This window comes from Notothenia rossii (genome assembly GCF_949606895.1).
Source record: "Notothenia rossii genome assembly, chromosome: 10".
Taxonomy (NCBI): Eukaryota; Metazoa; Chordata; class Actinopteri; order Perciformes; family Nototheniidae; genus Notothenia; species Notothenia rossii.
In genome coordinates this window covers 45,412,212-45,434,364 of record NC_136908.1, presented here as the reverse complement: position 1 = coordinate 45,434,364, position 22,153 = coordinate 45,412,212, and the positions used below count along the sequence as shown (strand labels likewise).

Below are 22,153 nucleotides of genomic sequence, written 5' to 3'. Positions count from 1 at the left end.
ATGGACTAGGGCAATATAAAACTTTCCAGTGAGCGCAATACATGGTAAAGGCAAAATAACTGAAAATATATCTCTGATTTTAGTATTGTGCTGCAGAGAAGTCAAAGCCTACAAACCTAATCTTCAGGGGCCTCATTTATAAACGGTGCGTAGGCTCAAAAGATGGCGTTCTCCAGTTTCTAAGCAATGTTTGTGATTTATAAAAACAAACTTGACGGGAAAATGTGCGGTCCTCCACGCAAACTCTGACCCATACGTACGCACAAAAACGGGAGAGACGAGAAACTGCGACACCGTTGGCAGAAGGAATATATATGTATATATATGAATAAATATGTGAAAATAATACCATAAATATAATGTTATCTCTCATGTATCATATATGAAGAATTAATTCGCAAAAATTGATTGAAGCCAATCTTAAAATGATTAAACAAACGCCTGTTTGAGACTCCTCAGTGCCAGTGGCGGAGTTGGGGGGTGGCTGGGAGTAGCCACGGCCACCCCCAGCTGAATCCTGGCCATCCTATTGGCCCCCCCAAACGCCCTCACCACGGGGGCCCAAACTATTTTAGAACATTAAGAAAAAAATGTTTAAGTAACCTTTCATCATTCATCAATAATTAACATTAATAGGACGTTATATTGATAATTTACTCACTAAACTTACAATTCATTTAACTTATTTTCTTCCAAAAGTTAATTATCCAAAGCCTCTGTACACCCCCCTCTATTTACATGTAATGGTTTGGTCCTGCCTCCAAACGCGGTGCAGCACCGCCGGCACTTTCTAGCAGAGAGTGAGTGCATGTTAGGAGCAGGGATGCTAGTACTTACGTGTGTACCATGTCTCAACGACTAACAAAGTCAGGCTTTCAAAAAGAAAAGAAAGGAGTGAAAGACAAGAGAGAGGGACTAAAGGGCGACAGTATGTCACCCAGTTTTTCAAAGAAAAGGTGGGTGTGGTCCATGAGTGGTGGAAATGTGTCTTAGCTACGCGTAGTCCATTTTAAATAATAATTGTTATGTTTTTTTTTACTAAGCTGACATTAAGTACTGTTAATATCTATACAGGTTTTTAATTTCACTCCTCTTTTAGCTGACATTTAATAAATGCAGGTACATTTTTAGCAGCTATTCATACTAAATCATTTGTCCCTCCCCCTGGTGCCAGGACCAACAGATCCATCTCTAGACTTAGAAGCCCTGTCCCCCCATAAGTGTTATATTTTCACAGCTCAGTGTCAGTAAATATTGTGCAGTTAGTATTGGACTACAAGATAGATGCAAGCATGTACACGTAGAGTTATTTAAAGCATAAATTATATATATAGCACATTTAATACCCAATAGTATTGTGAGGCTGAACAAAAGGACCTTTTGACTATGTAAATGTAGTCTTTTAAAAAAACAAAACATTTACTGACTTTTTTAGGATAACTTAAAGTAATGTTGTAAAATTACAACCGGGGGCCTTACAGGGTTAAGGGCTATTGTTTATTGTTATATACTTTAAGATGTTTATTCTTAACCAATAATTGAATTTAAAAACTCTTATTTAAATGATGTGTGTGTGTCTCTGTATTCCTGATGATACACTGAGAGAATGAGCTCATAAGCTAAACAGTCTGTATATTGCATTACATTTGTATAATGTAAGCTTCGTTGATACTTTGCCTGCGGGAATACTGCACAGGCTGCAGTGGAGACTGATTTGGGGGTTTGTGTTCCAGCTGATTGACAGCAGGAACACAAACCACAAACCACCAAATACAAAAATAAACATGAATTGACTCCGCAGGGATCCACCGATACTTTCTTACAGTTTTTAATCATGGGGGGGTCTCCTGTCCCCGGCACAAACACACTGACTCACTGCCTGAGGAAGGTTATGTGTATTTGTAACTTTTTTCGGACCACTTATTTATTTATTTTGGTGACAATCCGACCTCCATGCTGCTACTCTGGCTCAAACTGCATCCACCAAACAATGTGATTTGTCTCCACCTCCCCAAAATAACCAAAATCTGACACGATGTGAGATGTTTTTTTTTAGCTGTTCTGTCGTCATTTCCTGCTAACCTCTTCATAAAGTCAGTCAAAATGAATGAATGAATGGGCGTTTCTTTGACTATTTATAGGCAAATATGGGCGTTACGTGAAGCCCGCAAAAGCTGCACCGCATTTCGAGTTGATTGCGATTTATAAATTGAAACCGGCGTAGTGTTTTATAAATTGGAAAATGTCTGTGCGTATTTATTTGCTTTGTCCTACGTAAGCAACCTTCCCACGTGAATCGTACGCAAAGCTTTATAAATGAGGCCCCAGGTCTATTTAAATAAACGTTGTTTGTTACAGATCCTAATAAAATATCAAATATTAAAATCATTTTTCAACAACAATCTGAAAAAAAAATGTCTTGTTGTTTTCCCTTGTGTTTTAATATTTTGGGTTAACTGAAAGAATGGACCATGAATCTCTAACAAATATAGGTTATTAGTATGCACATCATATGTTTGAATAGTTGTGTAATACTGCAATACTTCTTGCTTTGATTTGTCTAAAACAGTTTGCTTTCCAGGTGAGAAATGATGAACAAGGATAGATATTCCTTCACAAAAAAGTCCTAAATGTGTCTTTATTATAATTGATCAAACTCACAGCCTCTCACAATACACTTTATTCTTCAGTATATACATATTATTAATTTTAATAGGGCTGAGGAAATCTTGTTATAGCTTCTCTCTTTGAAGAACTATCAGTATGTCCTCCAGTGGAAAAGCTCAGTGACTTTGGTGGTCAGTTTGTAAAATTAATAATGTTCTATTAGTCATCTGCAATGGAGTTATGAGAAATGGCAAAACATGTAACGCACAACTTAAAAATGTGCTCACTGAGTAAAATAATTAAAATAAAGTAGGCATTTAACCCCTTTTGAACACACTCTAACTGTCACTTTCTTCTCTTCTATCCCCCCTCTCTTTATATATATATATATGTGCGTGTGTGTGTGTGTGTGTGTGTGTGTGTGTGTGTGTGTGTGTGTGTGTGTGTGTGTGTGTGTGTGTGTGTGTGTGTGTGTGTGTGTGTGTGTGTGTGTGTGTGTGTGTGTGTGTGTGTGTGTGTGTGTGTGTGTGTGTGTGTGTGTGTGTGTGTGTGTGTGTGTGTGTGTGTTACTCAGATGGAGCAGGCGAAGCAGGATCTAGGTCGTAGGGACAGTGAGCTGTTGGCTTTCAGGACCAAACTTGAAACTCTTAACAATCAGTTCTCTGACAGCAAACAACACGTGGACGTACTGAAGGAGTCGCTCACTGCCAAGGAGCAGAGAGCTGCCATACTGCAGACTGAGGTACAGTTACTCTACTACTGGAAGAAGTAGTGTTACTATTACTCATCATAAGAAAATCCATCTTTAGTCTGTAAATACTCGTGACGTTGATTTGAATGTTATGTTTGATCACAGGTGGACGCACTGCGTCTCCGTCTGGAGGAGAAGGAATCCCTCCTCTCCAAAAAGAGTACACAGATATCAGAGATGACGGAGGAGAAGGGCACTCATCAGGGAGAGATCAGCGACCTCAAAGACATGCTGGACGTCAAGGAGCGCAAAGTCAACGTGCTGCAGAAGAAGGTAAAAAAACAATGCACACACACACTCGTTGTCATTGCTGTGTTGTTGCACTGCATGTATCGCAGATCGCCATTAAACACTGCGTACTACTGTGATGTCATTGTGATTGGATTTCCTGTTGGAGACATGTAGTGTCCATAGGAGGCTCTGTTTTGGTTTTCTGTCAAGGCATGGTTGCAATCCTGCTAACGAACCCACGGCTTTATTTTAAGCTAACCAGTGTCCCTGCCAATTAAATGTTGAACTTAACTCTCTGTAATTCATATCTCATGGAAACATTATTGAGCTTTTACAGCTTTAACAAAAACGTGTCAAAAGTCACAAAAGAAAGAGGCTCAAGAAGCTTTTCTATATATTTTTTACAAGGATTGCCTGAAGCTGTTTTGCATAAATAATAAATAAAATAACTGAAGTTGCAAGCTATTTACTCTTTTATTAAAATGTACTTGCACAGGAATATGATGCTTTCATATGATACCGCAACCACTAGAGGGGGCTGCAATACAGGGTTTGGTTTGGGAGCTGAGGGAGACAGACAGACAGACAGACAGACAGACAGACAGACAGACAGACAGACAGACAGACAGACAGACAGACAGACAGACAGACAGACAGACAGACAGACAGACAGACAGATATACAGACAGACAGACAGACAGACAGACAGACAGACAGACAGACAGACAGACAGACAGACAGACAGACAGACAGACAGACAGACGGGTAAACACACAGATAGGCATGAAGATATACCAGCAGCATAGTTACTGGTGCCTTTTGCATTTTCAGATGCTTTTTATTGCGTTTTTATGTGTTTCACTCTATATATGATGATACTGTCTTTGCGGTCTGTAACATAAACACAATAACAAACACTGTCTTTCCAGTAAAAAAGGGTTCAGACATGTTTCTTCTCGCCAACAGCTAACAAACTAACTGTAAAAATCCCATAAATACTATCCAATTAAAAGTTAAATTCTCCAATAAAAGAGAAAAATAAAAATCCATCGTAGAGTGTGAGCTGATAATTGATAGAGGCAATCAAGCAGACAGATATAAAGCAGGACAGGGGGGTGGGGGAGAGACACAGAGTGTGTTTGAAATCAGATGCATACTAATGAGTTCCTCCTGTTCAATAAATGATGACCTCTGCCGTCTTCAAATAGAATACAGTCCGGTGTCTGAGAGGGAGCCGCTGCTGACTCCTCCCACATCTAATCTGTGTTTTCAGAAATTCTTCTTTATTTAAATAGCATGTGGAAAAATACCATTCTTACTTCTACTCCACATTTGTCTCTCCTTTACTCTTGTTGTATGTTAGTCATGAATGGAAATGACCATGAGGGCATATTATTATTCCTTCCTCTGATCTCCCATCATCCTCTCCTCTTTGTCATTTCATGTATTTTTCTGTAAGGAACTTCATGACATAGATGCAGAGAAGCCAGTTACTGTTTTGTTAACATATTACAGTCATTATTACAGACGTTTTTGGGGACTAAAATAGAGTGTGTGTGGGTTTGCAAGTACTGTGTATAACCGTGTGTGTCAGGCATCCAGCAGTTGTCAGTTTCAGGAAGTGCAGACGGATCAAAGAGTGTCTCTACCGCTCAATGTCAAGTGTGTGTGTGAGAGGGGATGAGGTGTCAGTCAAGCTGTCAGCTGAACGGTTGATTAATGAGGTGCTGGAAGTCTTTTACTGTATGAACACACACACAGAAATCTCTATAGCACTGTAAATGTGTGCGGCTCACCTGCGGAGGAGTCAAAGGTTGCATACCAATCTGACTCTCTATTTTTTTGTGACGGGTTGTCAATCGCTTGATTTCCTTTCTCTCAGGCGAAGCGAAAGAAAGAGAGACAGGAAGAGAGGGAGAGTTGTTTTTTACGCATTACATTAGCCCTCAATATGTTATTTTTGTGCTGCTCAGTCTCTCGTTCAATTCCATTTTTTGATGAATACCGCAAAGTTGACACAGCTCCTTATCTTTGTCTGTGATCTTACACACATACATGCGCACACACACTCTCTCATTGTGGGCTCAGGGAGAAAAGAGCGAGTCCTTTCGTTTTTTCTGCTGATTTTGTGTTTTAACAGAAAATGAATTAGCTACCAAATCACTGCGAGAGCAAAGAGGAGGCAGCAGGGAGAAAGAGAGAAAGAGATGGGGGTTCAGAGAGTGTGTGTTTAGAGAAAGAGTTAGAGGTTTCTATCTGACAGCACAGCACTTTCACTATTATGAAGTTTGAATCTGAATAATATTATTTTATCTGATTGTGGGATTGGTTGTATTCAGTGTAATGAGTGGTGATGATGCCTAATAATATCTTTATTTGTTGCTGTTAAAGTCTGACACATTAGCCAGGCCAATATTATAAGACAATTGTTGTTAAGTATAGATGAATGTGTATCTGAATACAGTATGAAATCATTTGTGTAGTTTATAATTATTGTATTAATTCTAGGCTGCAATATTAAAATATTTGAGTCTTTCACATATATGAGTTGTTGGTTATAGTTCTTATTTAATTATATATAGATCTTTTGTATAATTATATTTTTTGAACTGAGTGAGTAGGGGTTTGAATACTTTACATTTAAGATTTCAACATGTTACAAAGTAAAAAATATACAGTATATATACTCAACAATAAATAAATAACATTGAAGAACAAACAGTTGGTGAAACGGTTGTCATCACATAACATTGCTCCCCCACTCACCCATACAGACGAGCTTGTGTTTCTTAACATCAGCCAATTCAATTTAAGCATTTAAAAATTCATTATTGTCCGGGCTCTAGTTACCAGCTGTCTCTTCAGTGCTTTATGTTGGCCGACTTTGAGAGCAGATAAACTTACCAAATCTAATGTTTTGCTAAACAAGTGAACAGTGCATCAACCAGAACTCTGTGTGTGTCTCTCTGCAGATAGAGAACCTCCAGGATCAGCTGAGGGACAAAGAGAAGCAGCTGAGCGGCCTGAAGGACCGAGTCAAGTCTCTGCAGACAGACACCTCCAACACCGACACTGCACTGGGAACACTGGAGGAGGCTCTGGCTGACAAGGTACACACACACACACACACACACACACACACACACACACACACACACACACACACACACACACACACACACACACACACACACACCACACACACACACACACACACACTCACTCACTGCTGGTCAACCTCAAGTCAACCCAAGAGCAAGGTTACATTAATAAAAACGCTATGAGCCAAACAGCCGACCACCCACACTATGACCATATTACTTTATATATGGAAATAACCCAATAATCACATTGGTCCATTATTAAATCATTTACAGCCTGCTTTAATAAAAAACATCCAACATGTGGTTACGTGACTCCGAGTTGGGGGGATTGAACCAACAACCACAATGTTCTACAGGTTGTTGTGCATTTAAATGGTCTGCAAAGGCTAACATCCCGAGTTTAACTCAACAGGGAGTTTCTCTCCCACACACTCCCCCCTCAGCCTGAAACGCTTCCATTAGACTCCTTTGTTTACTTCCAGCACATAGTGACATCACTCTGTTACACTTGCGCTTCTATTGGCTGGCACTTCAACACATTGTATGTGGTAGGCTAAGGGGGGGACATGTCTGAGTGGTTGTGAATAAAAAACTTTTGGAACATTAAGCATGGAAACATGTCACAGTAAAGACACTAAATACTCAAATGAACCTGAAAATCAGCAGAATATGTCCTCTTTAAACATTCCTAAATGACCTGAGCGTGGGAACCGAACCCTATACCTCATGTTTGATGATCTGTTATTGTCCACTCAGGACTCAACCCTGATTCTGGGAAACCAAGCAGTGACACTTACACCAGCAGACCACTTTAAAGTGATTGAAGAAAATATATTATTGTACTGTAATGCACGATTATGTTACCGTGTCCTTCGCACACACACACACACACACACACACACACACACACACACACACACACACACACACACACACACACACACACACACACACACACACACACACACACACACACACACACACACACACACACACACACACACACACACACACACACACACACACACACACACACACACACACACACACAGGAAACAGGCTTATTAATTGTCCAGTGACTAATATCGAGCGTGTCGGATGGACGTGTGAGTGTTGGCAGGCGGAGGTGACCGACAACACTTTACATTCTTTCACTGCCTTTTTGGTGCCTTTGGATATCCTTCCTTTTTTTTTTTCAATTTTCCGTCCTTTCATCCATCTCCTGCTTTCATCATTATATCACTCCTTTCTCTGTCACACACACTTTATTATTATTCTCAGCAGAAAACATATAATTCACTTTAACTTTCATGATTTGTTTCTTGCTGTACCCTTGTATTCTATATACAAGACCCTAACTTTGTAATCTTATCATCTATTGGAACCTGGCTTGAGTCATCAGGCTCTTGGAAATTTGATGGAATAAAACCCAAATAATTACTCCATTAATTAGGGAAACAATCAGTAATTGCAATTATTAGTCTTAAACTTAATCTGCAAATAACAGCTTTTTTTTTTTCGTCGGTCCTCACAAAGATAGAACTAGAGTACGGAAACACACGCTCAGCAGAACCAGGTCACACTCTTTGGGCCTTTTCACTGCTTTTGTGTGTGTGAACTTTGATACTTGTGCTCAAACTGTCCGCTGTGTAGTTCTGTCGCTGGTGAATAGTGCTTTAGTAGTTGTGAATGTTACGTCTCGCGCCAGAACGTATTACGTGTCTAGAATCACGGTTGGCTGTTGGATCCTGTCGGAGCTGCCATGTACATAAAGTTTAATGCGACTGTTATTAGTAAAGAAACTGGATAGTGAGTGAATAACTGTTGGAGCCTTGACTACCTCTCTTTCTCCTCTTCTATCACTCTTGAATCTTTCTGTTCTCTTTCCTTTTATGACTCCCACCCCTCTCCCTCTTTTCTTGATGTCCAGGAGCGAATCATCGAGCGCTTGAAGGACCAGCGAGAGAAGGAGGAAAAAGAAAAAGGAGACGAGGCTGAGTCGAGCAAGAAGGAGCTGAAGGAGCTGAGGGAGAAAGTCTCCCATCTGCAGGCTGACCTGGCTGACCGCGAGGTAGAACACACACTCATGCATATCTGTGCTATAAGTCAGAAAAACACACTCACTGCGTCGCTGTCAGGGAGCCATGATTGATATATCACTGCATAACAGCCCTCAGATCCTCCCAAGGTCCTTGTGCTGAAGGACAACAGCGATAAAACACTCATATTTCCACAACGACGTGCTTCACAACCAAAGAAAGCAGTGACTTGAGCTGAGTTCTCTGAAACCTTTGTAATTCATGCAAGCTGTCACAGAGGATGACATTGCATTTTCAAGCACCCTGTTGCTTTAGTCACCCTGCACAGAAAGGTAGGAACGTTTCAGTCAACGCCCTTAGGGAATATAAAACTATTCAACAGGTTTCCCTCTGACGGCAGGTGTTACCCTAATGTTAAAAGGTCACTCTTTTATTATTATTATCGTGTCCATAACAATCTTAAAACCCAATAATGAAAGAGAACTGGGCCGGAAGCCAAACAACAACCAAATGTAGCTGATTAAAACATTATGAATCTGAAAAACATGAGATAAATACTTAAAATGCTGTTACAAGGAAGCCGCAGCTGCATGAGTGGATGCAACAGTCTAAACATGGCTGGACTTGGGAAAGGTTACAGATGTCAGCAGGAAGGAGCCTTAAAGTTATCATCTTTCCAGTCCAATCGCTAGGGGAGCTCGTTGGGTTGCTCCAGGTAAAAGATGAGAGGCGGCGGTTGTTTTAGGAGTGGGTGGAATGTGTCGCTGTTGCACTGATGCATACATGATAACTATTGTTGCAGTTTAACACAGCACTTTTTCCTGTACCAAGAGAGAAGAAACACTAACCCACTCACAACAGTGTGTTTCTAAGCACTCCTGCAAACACACACACTGTTAAGTCACAAACATACATTGCAAATGGCACATTAAATGGTATTTCCACAGTGGGGTCGAGTCTAACATTTAGGTCTTGGCGTCACAACAATGGATATGTGTACTCAGGCATTTAATCTCCTAAGTATTAAAGAAGAACTTGACATTTTGTAAGTGAAACAATTTAGCTTTCTTGCTTCAAGTCAAAGGAAAATATTATCTGTTGTGTTTGTACCCAAAATATAAAGCCAGTGCCATCATGTCTTTGTAAAACATTTATATTGATGTTGTTACTTTATTGTTTGTTTTCGGCTTAAACTCACCAGATACAGTGTTACTTATTGTACTTCAGAGCTTTCTCTCCCTGCTTCCTGTCTTGGTGCTATGCTAAGCTAACTGCCTGCTGGCTCCCCCGCCCTATTCAGGGAACATTCAATTCATTTTCTCTCAAAGGGGAAATGAACCCTAGATGAATTCACATATTGCAGTGAAAAGTTCATTATGTCTTTTGGACCCTGTTGGATCATAAAACCTGTTGCAGTCATTTTATATAATTTGAGATATTTATGGGAAAACTCACAGAGAAAAAAGTCTTTCCTTTGTACACTGCTAAACGCAGATGTTGGGTTTGTCTTACAACAGCAATACATGTGCCTAAATATAATCAGAGTAAGCAGCAAGGTTTCTCTGACCAAAGCCCAGTCAAACATGATGAGCCGAGTCTGGAGTTGGTATTGTCAGTGAAGGGTAAAATTACACGTCTGAGTGTCTCCCCTTCTGGTCCCGTCGGTTTCTGTTTCACTGGCCCTACCGAAAGAGGACAAGACCAGAAAAGATCGGGAGAGAAAACTTCACGCTTGGAGGGATTGAGCTGGAAGATTGAGAAAAGAGACAGGTCATGGGAAAAAGTCTTAAAGCAAAAGGATCCGAGTCTATCCCACAGCTGTAGGAAAGACTTTTACATTACATTTCATTGAGCTGGAGCTTTTGTTTGAAGCGACTTACAATAAGTGTGATAAACCATACAGATACAAACTCAGAACAATAAAAATGCAGATATATTAACTTAAAATACGCCAAACCATTGCAGGTGTTGGTGCATTAGTTTCAAACTACACAAGTGCTAATCCTTTTTTATTTTTATATTTAATGGCACAGGTATTATCTCTTTTCTCACTCTTCCAGCTTAATCCCTACATCTGTGAAGTCTTCTGAGCCTTCAATTATCATTTAAGTTTCACACATTTGGATTTTATATTTTTCATACTCACAAGGTTCCTTTCTGAAATATGTGATGTCAGCGACATTGCTATAAACACAGACCCGATGGGATCACACAAGTTTAATTCAAACCCTGTAATTGCTTTTTACTTTTCAAAGGGGGATTACTAAAATATATCGTGTGGTGATAAAGTACTTTAAAGAGCCCCTATTCTGCTTTTTGAGGTTTTCCCTCTCCTGTAGTGTGTTCTATTGGTTTAGTGCATGTAAATGGCCTTCTATATGGAGGTTATTCCCTATCTTTATTCAAGAACGTGTTCTTTCAATTTGAGAGCATCATTTATTGTTTTCACATTCAGATTTTGTATTTCTTTCAGTCAAACCCTGTCCTTGCGCTTACATTTGCACTGCTTCTGCTCAAACTGTACTCAGATATATTGCTGCTTGCACAGATTTCCTGTTTTCCAGTTTAGAACCTTCTCCTCGCACTCAGGCTGCTTCTCTGTGCTGACTGCGCTCGTCAAATGTCTGCTCTCAGATTTCTGCTCTGCGCTTGGATTTTTTCTGAGCAAAAACCATTTCAAAATCCCTCAACCAGGTGAAGTGTTGTCTCCTTGCTAGCGCGTTCACTGTGCTTAAGCGTCCCGTAAGGCAGAGGTTCCCAACCCCCGGGCCGCGGAGGTGTTACGGCCCGCCCACACAGCAGCGTTAAAAAAATCTTCCGACGCTTCTGCCCATTCACTTTGAATGGGGTGACGTCCCTTTGCCTCACTTTTCGACGAACTGCATTGTGGGGAAGCAAAGCGGAGATTTCCAGGCATCTCAGGATTCAAAAGTTGAGCAATGTTCAACTTTTTAAGCTGAAGTGGAAGCATCAGCCAATCAAATCCCGTTTATGCAAATCTGACAGTACAAGCGATAGCCAATCATACCGCGTGTAAGCTGGGAGAGACATACGTTCATTTTCTATATTCCTAACAAAATGGAGGAGAAATTAGTCATTGCGGTAGCAAATCACCCGGTTCTTTATGACCAGTCCCTATTTACTTACCGGGATACAAACCGGGGAACCAGGCATGGAGGGAGGTGGCAGAAAGAGTGGGTGAAACTGGTAGGTTTTCGCCTGTTTGGAGAGTTTATATCCAGTTTACTTCGTTTTAACATTGCTATTGCTTTGTATGTCGGGGGCGGGAGATTCATGTGATTGGTTGTTGGTCGAGTTGCTCGCAAAAAATCCCCAAGCTTCAGATACGCCCACCTCCAATATTTTTTTCGCTGCTGTGTGGACGGTACGTACCGTTACTGCCGGGCCGCGAAATAGCTGTGAGTTTATCGTAATATTTACACAATTATAAATATATAAAAATATGTTATCATTATGTTTTTTTCAAAAAGTGTTTAATTTTTCACACCTATACCAGTCATATTATTTCATCCAGTAGCCTAGTTAAACTTTCACCAGAAAACAGTTGAAAATGGCTGTTATGATGTTCCGAGGGATTCGGCAGCTCAGCCTAAGGTCTCAGCCTCTCGTGCGCACGAGAAAGCTACCGGTGCACCAAGTAGGAAGAGGAGCACACAGGAGACAACCGTTTCATTGCAGACGTTATGTTTATGCAGTTCATACATTATTTGAGATATATTCCAAACTCAGACTTCATTTTAAGGACATGCTATTTGTTTAAGCACCGGATTGGCAAAACAGGAGAGTCTGTAAACCAGTCTGCATTGATCTATGAATTCATGTCTGGGACTCTCACAGTATCTGCTGCCCACCGCTGTTTTATAGAAGGAAAACCTCCTTCACTTCATGAAATGGCTGCAGCATCAGGAGGCAGCGGGACGTGTAACTCCGCCTCTGAGAAGTGCAGCACCAGCGCGCCGAGAGCTGTGCCTTTTTACGCACCGCCTTCACTGTGTTTACCTTCTTCAGAACAGCTTAAGAGTGACTGCAGGCTGCTATGTGTTAACCACACACACACACACACACACACACACACACACACACACACACACACACACACACACACACACACACACACACACACACACACACACACACACACACACACACACACACACACACACACACACACACACACACACACACACACACAATGGGGAAATATAATAAAAATAAAAATAAATGTTTCTTCATGTAATTTTTTTATTTAAGATCATATGTTGCCCTCACTACATTTGCTTCAGAGAAATGCACAATAAATTGTGTAACATTAACTGTACCTATACTTAGTGAGGGAAACATATATACTCATTTTGTTGTCAGTTGCCTAGCAACAGTGTTCATGTAATGTACAACACTTGAAAGCCAGTTATTATCATAGATGTGCCGCAAATATGACTACCAAATGAATTTGCTGGAAGTAAAGTTAACGTTAATAGTTCCATTAAAATGAAAAGTCGTAAATAAAGCTACATTTAATAAAGCCGTGGAGGGAGTTTATAAACCTGGTTAAAGAGTCACTTACGGGACGCTCTAATAAGTACAGTGAACGCGCCAGCAAGGAGACAACACTTCACCTGGCCTATTGGTTGAGGGATTTTGAAATGGTTTTTGCTCAGAAAAAATCTAAGCACAGAGCAGAAATCTGAGAGCAGACATTTGACGAGTGCAGTCAGCGCACAGAAGCAGCCTGAGTGCGAAGAGAAGGTTCTAAACTGGAAAACAGGAAATCTGTGCAAGAAGCAATATATCTGAGTGCAAGCGTACAGTTTGAGCAGAAGCAGAGCAAATCTAAGCACAAGGACCGGGTTTGACTGAAAGAAATACAAAATCTGAACGTGAAATCAATAAATGATGCTCTCAAATTGAAAGAACACGCTCTTGAATAAAGATAGGGAATAACCTCCATACTGCTAACGCTAACATCCCTGTGTTCCCTCCAGAGGGAGTTTCTCTCCCACACACTCTCCCCCTGAAACGCCTCCATCGAACTCCTTTGTTAGCTTCCTAATCATAGTGACTTCACTATATAACGCTTGGCCAGTGCTTCAAGACATTGTATGTTGTGTGCAAACTCGACTAGATAGGATTCAACTGCTTACTTCTAGAACCTGTGATAAGTACTATTTTGTTTTTAGACTTCTCTGTTTCAGTCTGCTCTGTATAAATGTTCCTGCAGTTCATCTGGTTAAAATGGTGCTTTTAATCTCATAACAGCTAACGTAACTAAGCACTTAAATGCTAACAAAGCACTTAAATACTAACAAAGGACTGGCTTATCTAAAGCCAGTTGAGTAGCACTTGAAATGTTTTGGCTCTATGAAACCTGATGTACTTATATGATTCTGTTTTCTTCAAATTTGTATCTTCTTGGTTGAATGCACTTATTGTAAGTCGCTTTGGATAAAAGCGTCAGCTAAATGAAATGTAATGTAATGTAATATATGTGATAAGCTAAGGGACGGGACATCTCTAAGCGGTTGACCAATTACAGCAGAGCCGGCCAGCTAACCAATGAGAGCAGACTGGGCTCTGGTTTCAGACAGAAGGTGAAAAGAGGTGCTGCAGCACAGGCAGTATGAGAAAAATAAAGTACTTTTTGAACATTAAAACCGAAAACCAAGATTGAATGCTCGTGACCTTCGTTCCTTCAGGCGTCTTTGGGTTCAAGAAAAGCGCTATAGAAATATAATTTATTATTATTACAGTACAGTTCATTAAAACTGACATCATTCTTGAATATTACCACGTGGGGTCAGGAACACTTCAGAAAACCATTCTCAGTGAACACAGTTTCTACAAATGCAAGTTGTAACAACACCCAGAAGCTCTGCCGGGTTCTCTGGGCCCTTCATCTGTGAAGGCTTTATTAATGTTCAAAGGTACATACAGGGTTTAGAACAACATATGCTGCTATCCAAGAGACGTCTTTTTCAGGGACATCCCTCCTTATTTCAGCAAGACAATGCCAAACCACATTCTGAAGGTGTTATAACAGCGTGGCTTTGTAGTGAAAGAGTGGGGGTAATAGACTGGCCTGCCTGCAGTCCAGACCTGTCTCCCTGTTGAGCAACTGAAGTCATACATCAAGCAAAAAGGGGAAACAATTCCACCTACAAAGCTTCAAAATGTAGTGTCCTCACTTCCCAAATACTTATTGATTGTTGTTAAAAGGAAGGTGATGTAACACAGTGGTAATCATGCCCGTCCCAGCTTTTTAGAACATGTAGCAGGCATCTAATTCAAAATGAGTGAATATTTGCAAAAAAACATAACGTTGATCAGTTATGTATTTAATTGAATATAGGTGGAAAGGGATTGGCAAATCATTGAATTCTGCATACTACAAACTAATATGAACCTGAACATGAGAATAATAGCACCTCTTTAAATGTACTGCTTCAGTAGAGCTGCTTAGTGTTTAGCACTAACTCAAAGTTGATGACCTCCTTTTTACTCTTTCCCTTGCTATCTTTGTTCCTTTCAGACTTCAGTGTTGGATCTGAAGGAGAAGGCTTCCTCTCTGGCCTCCAACACTCTGAAGAAGGACAACCGGCTGAAGACTCTAGAGATCGGCCTGGAGCAGAAGAAAGAGGAGTGTGTCAAACTGGAGAACCAACTCAAGAAGGTCAGTTCATCAGTAAGACGCTGGCTTTTATTAGAACATTTCTCTTGTAGTGTGCCTGTAGATCTGGCTGAAAGTGTGGAAAAGGGGAATTTAATGGTTTTATATAAGCATGAAATTGACATGGCGTAGGTTGCATAAATTGGCACCCGTCTTAAGCTACATCTGTGCCAAAACATGTGGCCAAAACATTATGGAACACCCGTTTTTGATCTAATTACGTTTTTGATGGACTGACCACAATTACCAATCACAGACGTCAATTATATGTTTCTCCTTTGGGAAAAAATACACACAGAAACAAAAAAACATTGAGGATTTAAAAAAAACAACCTCCCGTTTTTCCCTCATTGTTTTCCCTTAACTATTCTTCAAGAGAGATGATTGGATATGTTTGTGAGTGTGTGTGCGTGCGTGTGCCTGGGCGTGTGGGCGTGTGTGTGTGTGTGTGTGTGTGTGTGTGTGTGTGTGTGTGGGCGTGGGCGTAGGCGTGTGTGTGTGTGGGTGTGTGTGGGTTTGTATGGGTTTGTGTGCATATCTCATATTCTCTCCCACACAGCAGCCAGTAAAATGGTGTGTGTTTGATGGCTTGCTGACAGCCTTACAGTCATTCTCACAGTGGAGAAGACAGCAGCACCACCACCACACCCTCGCAGTGTGTGAATCTGTGTGTGTGACAGAGAGAAAGAATGTATATGAAGGTGTCTGTGGATCTCTGGTGTTCCTCTCATCAGAGTTTATTTGTTAGTCTCTTTCTGTTACCATGGATGGAAAGAAGACGTGTCTGTGTGAATTGATAGACTTTGTGAATGCTTGAAGTGTTTCTTTTTTCCTTTCTTATTTGTCTTTCTCTCTCTGCCTCTTCCCTCCACCCAGATCCTCCTATAATATCGTCAGACACCCAAACATTTCTTCTCCACATGAAGACCTGTAAAAACTTCCAAAACTAATAGGGTTTATGTATTGTGGGTCCTAGGCGTGTGCACACAGACACACACAAAGTCAATCTGTCCCAAGAGCAACATTTGCTTCTGGGAAACGCACACAGCTGTTCTAACCTCTAAGCTGGTTATAACTTGTTCTTTCTTTTTCTTTGTTATATTTTATTTCTTCCTTTTTCTAGTTTTTTGGCTTCTTCTGTGTAGAGCAACAGAAAGAAGAAAGACACTGCAACTCAGTTGAATTATTTTCACTTCTTACTTTATAAATACACGCATGGCATTCCCATCAGCCTCAGCAGTATTTCTGTGTGTTAAGTGCTTATTACAAAATGCTGGCATGTTAATCTATGACGGTGAACATGAGAAACATTAGAGCTGTTAAACATCAGCATGTTACCATTGTCAGTGTGAGCACTGATGTGGTTATTAGTTTTCGGTTTGACCTGATCACTTCTATCAAAAGACGGCTATTTCGTTAAGATAACGCTCGGTTTATTTATAATAATGTATTTCTCTGTTCCAGGCTCAGAATGCAGGTGCAGATTCCCACACCAGCTCTGAACTCTCCGAACGTATCTCCGGCCTGGAGGAGGAAGTGTCCCAGCACAAAGAGGACGCTGCGAGGGCCCAGTCCGAGGTGGAGAGGCTTCTGGAGATCCTCAGGGAGATGGAGAACGAAAAGAACGACAAGGAGAAAAAGATCAACGAGCTGGAGAGGTAAGAGAGCGGGGACAACAAAACTGACTGAACCTCTGCACGATCTTTTTCTCCTGTTAACCTGAATCAGTATGACACCTCCAAAGCTATCTTTACATGTGAAATAGATCCTTTAACTCTGGATTGGTTTCCACTTTGTTGTCCATTTTCCACTCAGTTTAAGCTACAGACTGTTGGAGACAATGGTAATCTCTTCCCTGTAGATCTAATCCATTAGTCTTCCCTTCTTCTCACCCCTTCCTCTCCCTATTTTCTTCCCAATTTCTCTTTCCATTCGGCTTTATTTCCTCTGCTATCACTCTTCTTTTCTTATTCCTCTCATTCTGCATCATCACATGTGTGTATGCATACATATGTATACCTTCATGTGATTCTGCATCTGCGTGAGTGTGTTTATGTTTGTTTGTGTGTGTGTGCGCTCCGACGTCCCGCCCCAGAAACCCCTCTGCTTCTCATCTGTGGCGTCCTCAACAGTCGGGAAAACAGGCCCCTCCCCCTGCTGCCTCTCAGCAGCCAATGGGGGGGCTGGTGTGGGACTACCTGGGCACGTGAGTGGCTGGTGGCCCTGTCAGGCGTTTAGAAAGATGCACGACTAAAACTCACTCTGCTTGTCACAGGGCAGGAAATAACAGCACTATGAAAGCAACCAGTCCCATCTGGAAAAGTTATGTGGAATTAAATACTTCCAAAAATGTATTTGTGCCTTATTTTATCCCAATGAAAATTAGTTAAATTAGTTAAAAACTCACATACAGTAAATCAGTTTTAACATTCAAGGTATTTTTATTTCAGATATACCAAAATAATGAACTTGTTGTATGGTATTCAATGGTATTCAATATATTTGGGGGAAAAACAAGCTATTCAATCAGGTTACTTTGAGTTCTGTGAAATTATTATGTATATTTTTTATGTTTTCTGACATTTTGTAGACAAAACAATATAATACTAGAAACTAATCAGCAGATGAATTGGCAATGGAAAGAAACGTGTGAAGGGATTTCTGATGTTTCCCAATGCTCTTCCACATGGGACAGAGCTGAGTATGATCACTAATAAACACCATCAAAGAGTTGCAGCATTGATTGAGCCTCTGTGCAGCTCATTTGGACAGTTGGCAAAGCCTCCTGAAGGTCAGTCTTTAGCAGGAGTTGCTCTCTCACACATCTGTGCACCAGCAGCAGGTTTCTCCGTCTGTTGTTCTGCAGTATGCCGCACCAACCTGCTCACAACCGTTTGTAAAAGGAGGGCACAGTCTGCTGCAGAGCATGACGCTCTCTGAGCCGCTGCTCCTGTCAATGATGCAACTCTTTCATTTAGTAGCTCTGTTTTTCACACTTCACTTTTGTTTTACTTTCAGCCCAAGATGCCTGACTGGCAGAGTTTAACACACTCTTTTTCTTTCATTAGGACTCTGGGAAGTTCACTCAGTTTTTGTATTTCTTTTTTGCTAATAGGAATGGGTTTCTTACTAATTTTTAACCTGTCTGTGTATTTTCACTTAACTTGTCTGTTCCTCACTATTTACGTGTGCCTATGTATGTACCTTGTAAACTAGTCTTAACCTTAACCTGTATTTCTTTATCTGAGTATATTTGTCTGTATGCCTGCCTGCCTGCCTGCCTCTGTGTTTACCTTTCTACCTGAACGTCTGTTTCTTTCTGTTGATCTGTCTGTGTGTCGGTTTATGGGTATTTATAAAAAACGGAATTAGATCACTTATTAACCAATGACAGCCCCTTACGCAGGGTTAGGTGTCTTTATCTCATGGCCAACAGTTAAATAATAATGTTTTAAAAGATATATGTTGAAATAAACTGGTCCTTCTGCCTCTCAATGCCTTTGATTTTTGTTTCTTCCTCAGAAACAATCTCTACCCTCGCTTTTTCTGTCTGTCAGTAGTTTGACTGTAAGACTAATGTGCGTTAATGATTTTAGGGAGTTCAATGTTTCCCCACTAGTCCAACTGGCCAGTAGAAATCCTAGACCATTCATAATTCAGCAGCACCTCACCTCCCGCTGGGTGTTTTTACTGTTTGTTATTTGGTCTGCCTAGAGCCCCAGATGCAGCCTCCAGATTACTACAGTACAGCACTAGCTTTGTGGATAACATTGAAGTGCAACTTAATAACCATTCAAAATGTCAGAAGGGGTAACATGTGGGACTTTTTAAGAACATGAAAGATGTTTCATCCTCCCTGTTGATTATAATACAAGTAAAGGCTCCTCTACATCTGATATTTAATATCTGATCTTTGCAAGCAGCTCTTAGGAAGAAGGACATTTATTAAGTCTTGGCTTAGTGCGGTACGTTTGAGAACAGTATCTTGTAATAATACAATTAAGATTAAGTAGATTTTAATGAGGGAATGTAACTTTCCTTTAACACACTGGCACACACACAGTGGTTTGTAGAGGTTATATTAGGGTGTAAGGCAGTATGTACTTTATACATCTTAACATTTAGTGGTTTTATTTAGCTATTAGATGTCTAATGAGGGAAACTACCCCTGGCTAAGTTAAGGCTGCGGTTAAGTTCTGACTTGGTGAAACACAGTCATGAAAAGGGCAGAACTGACTGAACCATGCTACGCCCCGTCCCTCTCATGCTAAGCCATTCAATCTTTCCATCCTCAACAACAAAACCACTTTAATTTACCACTCAAAATATATGAGGTGTTCTTAAAAATAGGTCCTTTATTCAACACCCAGCAATAGTTGTTGTCTGTAATATATAGACAACAACTATACATTTTACCAGCTCAAATGACCTCAGTCGCGTGTAGCTTTTATGATCTGTAGCTAGCTACTTAAGCAAATAAATTGCCATAAATTGCTTAAAAACACTGTATCCACCTTACTTTTTAGTTTAAGTATAATTGAAAACTAGAATGTTGTATAAGGGGTCTTGATATGCACATAAATGAAGAACAATGTTAGATCAGACTTTTCAGATTACTCTTCTCATATGCTATTATAGATGCTAAGTTATTAGTTAGTTATGCTTACAATTGCAGCTTACTTTGGAACAGGCAAACACTGTTAAGTTCTTAGGCTATTGTGTATTTGATTTTGGTAAGTTTTAAACATATACCGACCTCAAAATATCTTAAATGTAGAGGTTATGATCTCGGACATTTGGAGGTCTACCTTGGCTATATTTTCTATGGTGTGGACAATCAGTCTTTTAGGGAGGGGATTAGTACATACTGAATTTGTATGTACTGTTTTTTTTAGGTGCTTCCTCCTTCCTCAAAAAACTTCTGGCAAGGTTAAATTGAGACATTTTCAAGCATCTGGTTTGTATACGGGCTGATCACAATTGTTAGTATTTGTTTATTTTAAAATATGGTGGTCAGGATAGCTATGAATTGAAAATATTAGGAAATAGTTTAAGAAAATTATAATATATTTAGCTACTTCTTCAACCTGTAGTCATTGACCCTGTAATATAAAGTGTACTAATAGTGACTATATCCCAGGACTATTTATCCCAGCTGGGCAGTGTAAGACGGAAAAGTAAGAAACATAGAGAGGGAAAGAAAGAGGAAAAGGGAAAGCAAGATGGTGGAAGCGGAAGGAGAATAACAAGTAGTGAGTAATTAAATAAAACTGAGGGGAGAGAAACAGAGAATACAAACCGAGAGACATGGAAGGAGAAGAAAAAGGGAGAGAACTGAAGGAGGTTTAGAGAGACGTGGAGTATAAACCTGAGTAATGGGAAATTAGAGAAGTTTATTGCGTGTTATATTGTTCTGTAATGGACAATTTGTCTCTGGCACGCTGTCATTAGCGTGCGTTCCCAGGCATAAGCTCACCCTGGAGTTTGAGCTTTGCCAGTGCAAACCAAACACACGAGGAGTGATTGTGTGGAATGCTTTTGGGGTCAACCAACTTAGGAAGTGGATTTTCTTCACATTTCATATCTAAATGATTACATGCATATGCCTTTCGGTGAAGACCACAAATCTAAGAGCTGCCTACTTTTCAAGTGGCCCCTGCGGGAAGGGGAAAAAAAGATGATGTGCAATGTGAAAACCCTTCCAGAAGAAATAATTCATAGTGAGCACGCTCTCAGCTTGTGCTTTGATTGGCTAATTGCTCGATTTTCTATGGTTTGAGATTGCAGTTTTGTATGTGTGTGTGTCTAAATGTTCTAAGAGATCATGTGAGGTGATCGGGCCTTTCATAAAGAAAAGGATGCACCTACCCTGTCTATGTGACTGTCTGTCTGCCTGTCTTGCTTGTTCACGCACGTCTCCCTGTTTGTGTGTCTCTTTGGTTAATTCTGTCTCTGTAGATGTCACTTCCTCCATCTCTCATCTCCTTCCTCTTTGAAGAGTGATCAAGCCGGCTAACCTAGCACTCAACTACTGTCTTCCCTCTCACCTTTCCCTCTCCTTCTCTCTCTCTCTCCCCTTCTTTTATCTTTACAATGCAACGCTGTCTCCTGCTCTACCCAGTTTTGCCTCAAGGTTAGTACTGCACGCCTATTTCTCTTCCTCCATCACTGTCTCTCTCTCGCTCATTCTCGCTCTCTCCTTCATTGTCAAACTCTCTTGTCCTTGCATCGGGACATCCTCTCATGTACTTCGCTCTGTCATAAACTCTGTTTTTAATCATTCTCATCATGTCAGTCTGGCTTTGAAGGAGACACCTTGACTTTCCCTCTGCTCTCTTTCTCTGACACATCACTGCCTCTTTGAAGAAGAACTATTATTGTTTCTTTCCTGCACCTTATATTATAGTCTTGCCACGATACCAAATCTGAGTTCAAGTCCCAGGCTAGCTCAGCAAACAGGAAAAACGTTGGAGCAAAGTTTCAGCGTCATTGAGACAGACAGCTGTGAACCTTTGCTCAGCTTACTTGCGTTGGGTTTCTGTCTTTGTGGCTTTTGCAGAGAAATCATTCCCCATTTTATTTCCCGTCATACTTTTGTCAAACAGTTTAGACACTATTTTATATGTTCAACCAAGGTTTCAAAATCTTTTATGGTCCGATCAGATTGCAAGGCAATCAGCGGAGACTCCAAGAAGTCGGCGCTCCTCGCCAAGAAATAGTCCGCCGAATAATCGCC

The 22,153-nt window shown here is 40.6% G+C and overlaps 1 protein-coding gene across 8 annotated transcripts in view; it reads left to right on the top strand.

Moving 5' to 3' along the window:
* Positions 1 to 22,153, top strand: part of LOC307021729 (ELKS/Rab6-interacting/CAST family member 1-like) — a 217,196-nt gene that overhangs the window by 49,099 nt on the left and 145,944 nt on the right. For 4 of the 8 annotated variants that reach the window (XR_013803233.1, XR_013803234.1, XM_079654113.1 and 1 more), the window contains 6 exons: positions 3,182 to 3,349; positions 3,464 to 3,631; positions 6,562 to 6,699; positions 8,624 to 8,764; positions 15,280 to 15,420; positions 16,882 to 17,075. Coding sequence is in view for 5 of the 8 variants with exons in the window: in XM_079654113.1 (XP_079510239.1) it covers positions 3,182 to 3,349; positions 3,464 to 3,631; positions 6,562 to 6,699; positions 8,624 to 8,764; positions 15,280 to 15,420; positions 16,882 to 17,075 (950 nt within the window). In the remaining 3 variants the exon portion in view is untranslated. Of the gene's footprint in view, positions 1 to 3,181; positions 3,350 to 3,463; positions 3,632 to 6,561; positions 6,700 to 8,623; positions 8,765 to 15,279; positions 15,421 to 16,881; positions 17,076 to 17,512; positions 17,624 to 21,538; positions 21,551 to 22,153 lie in introns of all 8 variants that reach the window. The other 4 variants (XR_013803235.1, XM_079654111.1, XM_079654109.1 and 1 more) reach the window with 2 other exon arrangements.